This window comes from Oncorhynchus mykiss, chromosome 6 (genome assembly GCF_057628025.1).
Source record: "Oncorhynchus mykiss isolate SJ-2025 chromosome 6, ASM5762802v1, whole genome shotgun sequence".
Classification (NCBI taxonomy): Eukaryota; Metazoa; Chordata; class Actinopteri; order Salmoniformes; family Salmonidae; genus Oncorhynchus; species Oncorhynchus mykiss.
The window spans coordinates 5,727,227-5,737,500 of NC_143027.1; the positions used below are offsets into that span (position 1 = coordinate 5,727,227).

A 10,274-nucleotide genomic window follows, 5' to 3' on the forward strand; every position below is an offset into this window, starting at 1 on the left:
GGAGAGGTGGTAAGAGAGGAGAGGGGAGAGAGAATCAGGAAGGGAGAGAGAGTGTAAGAGAGGAGAGGGGGAAGAGAATCAGGAAGGGAGAGAGAGAGTGTAAAGGGGAGAGGCAGGGGTGGTAAGAGAGGAGAGGGGGAGAGAGAATCAGGAAGGGAGAGAGAGGGTAAGAGAGGAGAGGGGGAAGAGAATCAGGAAGGGAGAGAGAGATGGTAAAAGAGAAAAGTGGGAGGGGTGGTAATTCATGGTTTGAGAGAGATGTGGGAGGGAAGACAGAGTCAGAATGTGAAATTAGCATCATTACCAAAAGATCATCATGAGCATGTTTTTTTTTTTTTGGGGGGGGGGGGGGGTAGTAACGTTATGTACCATACCATATTTGGGGCTTCCTTTGGAGCGCACTATGGTGTAGACGATCTGGTCATCACTGGCACCCTGATAATCTGTCCTCAGATACCTCTTCCCCAACCGTACCATGCCTCCCTCTCTCACCCATGTGACGGGCACCGACAGAACACGAGGAGCATTGGTAAGCTGTAACACCAGATACAGTATGTAACTATTACTTTTTCTTGGCATGGTATTTTTTTTTCTAATGACATGTTATTGTTTCAAAGTACTGTAAATTCAATTCAGTTATTCAGCCTGATACCCAACCCATTGGGGACTTCTGCTGAATCATTCGTATCAGAACAGGAAGTTGTCTCGTCCTGCCAACCAACATGCACCGTTCTCACCAATACGTGAGCGCATTTTCCACATAACGGAGTTAATAACACAGCTCAGATGTTCTCAGGCCTCATGTCCTCACAACAGCATAGCAGCAGGAAGGAAAAGCCCAGAGGCAGCTGTCAGCAGCAACAGAGACAGACAGAGAGACAGACAGGAAGCCAGACAGAGAGACAGACAGAGAGACAGACAGACAGAGAGAGACAGACAGACAGAGAGAGAGAGAGAGACAGACAGACAGACAGACAGACAGACAGACAGACAGACAGACAGACAGAGAGAGACAGACAGACAGACAGAGAGACAGACAGAGAGAGAGAGACAGACAGACAGAGAGAGAGAGAGAGAGAGAGACAGACAGACAGACAGACAGACAGACAGACAGACAGACAGACAGACAGAACGAGAGACAGACAGGAAGCTGATTGTTTCTCAGAGGAAGAATCTTCCTCCTGGATATTGTCAGCCAACCAGTAGAGACTCAAGGATCCCCAAAGGACCCAGCAGATCAAAACCTGAGATGATTCGCTTTGGGAAATAGCTCAAAAATACATTGGCTCCCTTCCACGCCAACACCCACATCCCCAATACTGTTGGCCTGAGAGATAGACATGATCACAGACTGGGGTCATGTTGTACACAACACTATAGTTACAGACAATCTCAGCAGGCTCAGAGCCAGAGAGGGAAACCTTACTGTAATCTCAGCAGGCTCAGAGCCAGAGAGGGAAACCTTACTGTAATCTCAGCAGGCTCAGAGCCAGAGAGGGAAACCTTACTGTAATCTCAGCAGGCTCAGAGCCAGAGAGGGAAACCTTACTGTAATCTCAGCAGTCTCAGAGCCAGAGAGGGAAACCTTACTGTAATCTCAGCAGGCTCAGAGCCAGAGAGGGAAACCTTACTGTAATCTCAGCTGGCTCAGAGCCAGAGAGGGAAACCTTACTGTAATCTCAGCAGGCTCAGAGCCAGAGAGGGAAACCTTCCTGTAACCATTCTGTAATCGTAGCAGGCTCAAGCATCTTCATCATCTTGTTGCCTGTTAGCCTTAGAGCTGCAATCTGGACCCTTACAAATCAGCTGGGCTAGACAATCTGGACACTTACAAATCAACTGGGCTAGACAATCTGGACCCTTACAAATCAGCTGGGCTAGACAATCTGGACCCTTACAAATCAGCTGGGCTAGACAATCTGGACCCTTACAAATCAGCTGGGCTAGACAATCTGGACCCTTACAAATCAGCTGGGCTAGACAATCTGGACCCTTACAAATCAACTGGGCTAGACAATCTGGACCCTTACAAATCAGCTGGGCTAGACAATCTGGACCCTTACAAATCAGCTGGGCTAGACAATCTGGACCCTTACAAATCAGCCGGGCTAGACAATCTGGACCCTTACAAATCAGCTGGGCTAGACAATCTGGACCCTTACAAATCAGCTGGGCTAGACAATCTGGACCCTTACAAATCAGCCGGGCTAGACAATCTGGACCCTTACAAATCAGCTGGGCTAGACAATCTGGACCCTTACAAATCAGCCGGGCTAGACAATCTGGACCCTTACAAATCATCAGGACAAGACAATCTGGACCCTTACAAATCATCAGGACAAGACAATCTGGACCCCATCTGCCGACCCCAATCTGGGGCGGCAGGGTAGCCTAGTGGTAAGAGCGTTGGACTAGTAACCGGAAGGTTGTGAGTTCAAACCCCCGAGCTGACAAGGTACAAATCTGTCGTTCTGCCCCTGAACAGGCAGTTAACCCACTGTTCCCAGGCCGTCATTGAAAATAAGAATTTGTTCTTAACTGACTTGCCTGGTTAAATAAAGGTAAAATAAAAAAAATAAAAATAAAAAACCCTTACAAATCATCAGGACAAGACAATCTGGACCCTTACAAATCATCAGGACAAGACAATCTGGACCCTTACAAATCAGCTGGGCTAGACAATCTGGACCCTTACAAATCATCAGGACAAGACAATCTGGACCCTTACAAATCAGCTGGGCTAGACAATCTGGACCCTCTCTTTCTAAAATTATCCGCCGCAATTGTTGGCAACCCCCATTACTAGCCTGTTCAACCTCTCTTTCTGAGAGAGTCTGAGATCCCCAAAGATTGGGAAGCTGCCGCGGTCATCCCCCTCTTCAGACTGTTACAGACCTACAGTGTGGCAAAAAAGTATTTAGCCAGCCACCAATTGTGCAAGTTCTCCCACTTAAAAAGATGAGAGAGGCCTGTAATTTTCATCATAGGTCCAATTCAACTATGACAGACAAAATTAGAAAAAAAATCCAGAAAATCACAATGTAGGATTTTTAATGAATTTATTTGCAAATTATGGTGGAAATAAGTATTTAGTCACCTACAAACAATTTTTTTGTTTGTTTCTGGCTCTCACAGACCTGTAACTTCTTCTTTAAGAGGCTCCTCTGTCCTCCACTCGTTACCTGTATTAATGGCACCTGTTTGAACTTGTTATCAATATAAAAGACACCTGTCCACTTTCCCTTAGATAGTAACTGTCTCTGAGCCTGTTGGTATCAGACCTCCTTCTCCGATACCGTCTGCCTGACGGAACGTGAGTGAACATCTTGTGGCTGGGGTGGGTGGGTGGGTGGGTGGGTGGGTGGGGTCCTTGATGATGCTGCAGGACTTCAGGATGTGGAGGAGGAAGGAGTGATATTGATTTACAGAGTGGATGAGAGGAGAGCGTGACATGACCTGCCTCCTCTTAATTAATCAATATGCAGCTTTATATCAAATAAAATGTTATTGGTCACATGGTTAGTAGATGTTAATGGTCACACAGTTAGCAGATGTTATTGGTCACATGGTTAGCAGATGTTATTGGTCACATGGTTAGCAGATGTTATTGGTCACATGGTTAGCAGATGTTAATGGTCACACAGTTAGCAGATGTTATTGGTCACACAGTTAGCAGATGTTATTCGTCACATACACATGGTTAACAGATGTTATTGGTCACAAGGTTAGCAGATGTTAATGGTCACACAGTTAGCAGATGTTATTCGTCACATACACATGGTTAACAGATGTTATTGGTCACAAGGTTAGCAGATGTTATTGGTCACATGGTTAGCAGATGTTATTGGTTACACAGTTAGCAGATGTTATTGGTCACACGGTTAGCAGATGTTATTGGTATATGTGTGTGTGTGTAACATGATGCAGGGGGATGGGGGGGCGGGGTCGACAGACTAGACCTGTAGGGGAACATGGTATAGGTGTGGAGATGAACACAATGGAGGGTAGCAAGGTGTGAGCGAGACCCAAGAGACCTGTATGTCTGTCTTCCATATGTCTAGACAACTACAGTACCAACAATGGGCAGATCCTGCCTTGTCCATGGTGGGGGGGGGAGAAGAGCTTTGGGGATATGCCAGGAGAGAAGCACCTCTCTCACGGTGGTCTCATAACTTCCTACTTCCTACTAACAGCTAATAGCTTGAATGAAAAATCATTCAGCATGACTAAAACCTGACAAAGTCATGCAAAAAATATACAACCTCCCTCCCTCCCTCCTTCTCTCCCTCCCCCTCCCTTCCTTCCTTCCTTCCTTCCTTCCTTCCTTCCTTCCTTCCTTCCTTCCTTCCTTCCTTCCTCCATCCCTCCCTCCCTCCCTCCCTCCTTCCCTCCTTCCTTCCTTCCTTCCTTCCTTCCTTACTCCCTCCCTACTTCCTTCGTTCCTTCCTTATTCCTTCCTTCCTTCCTCCCTCCCTCCCTCCTACCTTCTGAGTGATGTTGATCTGCAGTAGAATGTTCTGGTAGCTGTGTCCATCGTTGACCTGTAGCAGTATCCTGTCCCGTTTCCCCAGCGACCCGTCGTGGAGGTACTGCACCTGTTCCCGTGACAACTCCTCCATCTTGAATTGGCTCAGCGCCCGGTCGCCGTGGAGACGGGTCAGACGGCCATGTTGGGGCGGGTCCAGAACCGTGACCAGGACGTCCTGAGAGGAGGACATATTTAGAGGATGTTTAGACACACACACACACACACACACACACACACCTGAGGGTTGTCTGGGTCGTCAATCTGAAGCACGGTCTTGGAGATGACCGACGTCTTTCCTCCGTCCACCAGCAAAGGATTAAGGGTGAGAATCTGCGGGGCCTGTGAGAGAGAGGAGGGGAGGGTCTTAATAACTGATTGGTTGTTGTAAGAGTTGTAACACGACACTCAACTTGATGTTGACGTTTGAAAATGGAGGGAAAATTAATAGTTAAAGAAAATAATAACAACGAAAAACAAAAAATAAGAGACAATAACATCATCGACACATTTCCACAGAAGAATGAGGTAGAGAAGTGGTCAGATCTAATCTTTATCTGATTCAACTCTATAACTCTATAATTAAACCAGGAAATGGAATGGCAGCCCACTACTACTAGATGGCAGATCACTACTACAGCATCCTGAAACAAGGGCAACATTTCAACCGTCTAGCAGAGGGAGGGAACAGGCTCCCTGTTCACCCACGCCTGCGTTGTCACACACGACTCCAACACCATCATTAAGTTTTGCCGACGACACGACGGTGGTAGGCCTGATCACCGGCAACGACGAGACAGCCTAAGGGGAGGAGGACAGATAGCTGGAAGGGTGTTGCAGGGACAACAACCTCTCCCTCCACGTCAGTAAGACAAAGGAGCTGACTGCGAGCCACGCCCCCATCCACGTCGACGGGGCTGCAGTGGAGCGGGTCGTGAGCTTCACGCCCAAATCAAATGGTCCTCTCACAGTCATGAAGAAGGCGCGACAGGGCTTCGTCCCCCTCAGGAAGTTGAAAACATTTGGCATTGGACCCTCAGATCCCCCAAAAAAGTTCTACAGCGGTACCGTCGAGAGCATCTTGACTGGCTGCATCACCGCTTGGTACGGCAACAGCACCGCATTCGATCGCATGGCGCTACAAAGGGCGGTGCGGACAGCCCGGCACATCACTGGGGCCGATCCATGACCTCTATACCAGGCGGTGTGAGAGGAAGGCCCGGAAAAATTCTGACACCAACAGGCTCCTGAACAGCTTCTACAACTCCCCCTGAAGAGATGAGGCGTCCTACTCTGCTCCCCACTAAATCTTGTACATTGTTCTCCCCATTCAGAGACATGTTCTGTACAATGCTGTGTCCCCGTAAATCAAGTAGCCTACATTTCCTGTGCTACTCTGTGCCCGACGCTAAATAGTTATACATTGTGATCCCTGTGTACTGTGACCACGCTAAATTAAGTACCTTGTTCTCCCTGTTGTATTGTCCAACTCTGCAACAGGCTACATTGTTGTCCCTGAAGCTCTGTTCTGTGCAGGTCCATACTAAATCACTGTTCATTGTTGTCCCTGGAGCGCTGTTCTGTACAGGTCCATTATAAATCACTGTTCATTGTTGTACCTAGATCACTGTTCTGTGCAGGTCCATACTAAAGAGGACTCAGTGGTTCCCTAGGTTTATAGAGAGGGCTCAGCAGGCCCCTAGCTTTATAGAGAGGGCTCAGTGTTTCCCTAGGTTTATAGAGAGGGCTCAGTGGTTCCCTAGGTTTATAGAGAGGGCTCAGCAGGCCTCTAGGTTTATAGAGAGGGCTCAGTGGTTCCCTAGGATTATAGAGAGGGCTCAGTGGTTCCCTAGGTTTATAGAGAGGGATCAGCAGGCCTCTAGGTTTATAGAGAGGGCTCAGTGGTTCCCTAGGATTATAGAGAGGGTTCAGCGGGCCCCTAGGTTTATAGAGAGGGCTCAGCGGGCCTCTAGGTTTATAGAGAGGGCTCAGCGGGCCTCTAGGTTTATAGAGAGGGATCAGTGGTTCCCTAGGTTTATAGAGAGGGTTCAGCGGGCCCCTAGGTTTATAGAGAGGGCTCAGCAGGCCCCTAGGTATATAGAGAGGGCTCAGCGGGCCTCTAGGTTTATAGAGAGGGCTCAGCGGGCCCCTAGGTTTTGGCAGGCAACGGCTAATCTTTATCTCTTCCAGGCAGGCAGGCAACTCTCTCTCTCTATTTACTCTGTTGTGTCTGGGGAGTCGTGCCTCACTGCAGAGCAGAGCTCAGGGGAAAACAGTCCCATTGGACACAGCTGTTATAACTGGTTGCCTACTACTGCATGCCAACATGCGAGCAAGCTAAGCTAGGCCCCCACAAGCACTTAGAAAACCCCTTTTGATACACGCGAGGAGAGACAGGCTAACCCTTCTCTGTGTTTATGAACAGGGAGAGCGAGAGCTGTCAGCACCCTCCCAATCCTCTCAAGGAGCCATCATACGAATATGGAAAATATACTTGTCTTTGATTCCTGGTTTGGGGCTGTGTTCTTTAAAGATTGAGGAGCAGGGTGGCAGAACGAGTCTTGAATGCTACAATTCTACTGTCCTCAGTTCCCCTTTAGAGCGAGACAATCAATACAGATACTAGATGAGGATGAGGGGTCGGTAAACGGGTACCTGCATGGACACTGCCTGGACCTGTATCATCTCTGGTCGGGAGAAGAGCTGAGGGTCAGTCACACGCAGGGAGAACTGTCCACTCCTGGAACAATACAACAACATTAGAGAGAGAGAGAGAGAAAGAGAGACAGAGACACAGAGAGAGAGAGAGAGAGAGAGAGTGTCATTTCCCCAAATGTGAAACCCTTATCCCTTATTCAAGGTTTCAAAGACCTCTCTGATGAGGATAGGCTACCCGTCCTGTTGGGGGAAGACGCAGAGAGCTGTGGGTTGGCAGCGCACTACATTGCTGCCTGCCATAAGATGAGGGACAGTGTCTCACAGACCAATCAACCTGCACATGTCCTCTACTGTATGCTTATTGTTATTGTTGAATGTATGGTTATTTTGACCCTTGGTTATTGTTGATACTGTTGTCCCGTTGACAATTTTGATTCTCATTTTATTTTAAATTGTAAATATCCAAAATAAGCTTTGGCAATATGTACATTGTTACGTCATGCCAATAAAGCAAATTGAAATGAATTGAATTGAGAGACAGAAAGAGAGAGAGAGAGAGAGACAGAGAGAGAGAGAGACTGAGAGTAAGAGAGAGAGAAAACCTGAGTCTACGCCTCCACTATGGTGAATCACTAAAACAATACAGAAATACACTATGGAAAAAGAAGGAACTGCACGTCAGAAATCAGCTCAATGTAATTGAAGAATCCATAGACTCTAACCACTTCTGGGAAAATTGGAAAAGACTAAACAAACAACAACACGAAGAGTTATCTATCTATCCAAAATGGAGATGTATGGGGTAAACCACTTCTCCAATCGTTTTGGCTCTATAACAAAGAACAAAGAGCAAAAACATATACAGGATCAAATACAAATCTTAGAATCAACTATTAAAATCTTCTTATGGCTGCAATCCTGTTAACGGGATCGATATGACAACAGCCAATGAAAGTGCAGGGCGCCAAATTCAAAACAACAAAAATCTCGTAATTAAAATTCCTCAAACATACAGTACATGTATCTTATACCGTTTTAAAGTTAATCTTGTTGTTAATCCCACCACAGTGTCCGATTTCAAATAGGCTTTACAGCGAAAGCACCACAAACAATTATGTTAGGTCACCACCAAGCCACAGAAAAACACAGCCATTTTTCCTGCCAAAGAGAGGTGGCACAAAAAGCAGAAATAGAGATGAAATGAATCACTAACCTTTGATGATCTTCATCAAATGACACTCATAGGACTTCATGTTACACAATACATGTATGTTTTGTTTGATAAAGTTCAGATAAAACAATCTGAGTTTTTTACATACGTTCACTAGTTCCAAAAACATCCAGTGATTTTGCATAGCCACATCGATTCAATAGAAATACTCATCATAAATGTAGATGATAATACAAGTTATACACATGTAATTATAGATATACCTCTCCTTAATCTGTTGAGTGTTGGGGGCAGTATTTTGATATTTGGATGAAAAACATACCCAAATGAAACTGCCTATTTCTCAGGCCCAGAATCTAGAATATGCATATATTTGTCAGATTAGGATAGAAAACACTCTAAAGTTTCCAAAACTGTCAAAATATTGTATAACAGAACTGATACTGCAGGCGAAAACTGAGGAAAATCCAACCAGGAAGTGCCTAAGAGAAACAAATCTCCCTGTTCCATTGCATGCCTTCCCTCCATTTAAAGTGATATCAACCAGATTCCTTTCCCTATGGCTTCCACATGGTGTGAACAGTCTTTAGACATAGTTTCAGGCTTTTATTCTGAAAAAAATGAGCGAGAACGATCACTTCGCATCAGTGGATGCCTGGGTGCCAGAGAGTTTTGCGCAACAGCTTGGAGTAGACATTTTTTCTCTCTCTCCTATTGAAAAAGCTACAGTCCGGTTGAAATATTATCGATTATTTATTGTAAATATTGTAAAAACAACCGTTTGACATGTTTCTACGAACTTTACGGATACTATTTGGAATTTTCGTCCCCCCGCCATGACCTGCACGAGCCTGTGGATTTTCTGAACAAAATGCGCCAACCAAATGGATATAAAAATAATCTTTATCGAACAAAAGGAACATTTATTGTGTAACTGGGAGTCTCGTGAGTGCAAACATCCAAAGATCATCAAAGGTAAGCGATTCATTTGATTTATTTTCTGACTTTCGTGACCAATCTACTTTGCTGCTAGCTGTTTGTAATGTTTTGTCTGCTGAGAGAGATGTCCTTACATAAACGATTGGTTTGCTTTTGCTGTAAAACCTCTTTGAAATCTGACGCGCCAGGTGGATTAACAACAAGCTAAGCTGTGTTTTGCTATATTGCACTTGTGATTTCATGACAATAAAATATTTTTAGTAATTTAATTTGAATTTGACGCTCTGCAATTCAGCGGATGTTGACGAAAATGATCCCGCTAAAGGGATGGGTGCGTCAAGAAGTCAATGACCGCTGTGTCAGATTTCAAAAAAACTTTACGGAAAAAGCAAACCATACAACGCTCAGAAAATAAATACAATTATCTGCCATGTTGGAGTCAACAGAAACCAGAAATCACATTATAAATATTCCCTTACCTTTGATGATCTTCATCAGAATGCACTCCCAGGAATCCTAGCTACAAAATAAATGCTTGATTTGTTCGATAATGTCCATTATTTATGTCCATGTAGCTACTTTTGTTAGGGCGTTAGGTACACATATCCAAACTCTCGTGCAGGTCCAGCATAACTTCAGATAAAAACTTCAAAAAGTTATATTACAGGTCGAAGAAACATTTCAAACTAAGTATAGAATCGATCTGTAGGGTGTTGTTATCATAAATCTTCAATAAAGTTCCAACCGGAGAATTCCTTTGTGTCTACAGAAGCCATGGAACGCAGGTCGATATCATGTGAAATGCGCAAGACCAGGACCTGGCTCTCTGCCAGTAACCTGACTCATTCAGCTCTTATTCAGCCCCACAACACAGTAGAAGCCTCATTCAAGTTTCTAAAGACAGTTGACATCTAGTGGAAGCACTAGGAAGTGCAACTTCATCCATATCCCACTGTGAATTCAATAGGGCCTGGGTTGAAA

The 10,274-nt window shown here is 45.3% G+C and overlaps 1 protein-coding gene across 1 annotated transcript in view; it reads right to left on the bottom strand.

Annotated features, from left to right (window-relative positions):
* LOC110525177 (extracellular matrix organizing protein FRAS1) overlaps positions 1-10,274 on the bottom strand; it is a 202,919-nt gene that overhangs the window by 104,106 nt on the left and 88,539 nt on the right. Inside the window, exons 27-30 of the mRNA XM_090239234.1 lie at positions 7,181-7,265; positions 4,766-4,867; positions 4,485-4,703; positions 375-534 (exon numbers count right to left, since the gene is read on the bottom strand). Coding sequence (XP_090095360.1) covers positions 375-534; positions 4,485-4,703; positions 4,766-4,867; positions 7,181-7,265 — 566 coding nt within the window. The remainder of the gene's footprint in view (positions 1-374; positions 535-4,484; positions 4,704-4,765; positions 4,868-7,180; positions 7,266-10,274) is intronic.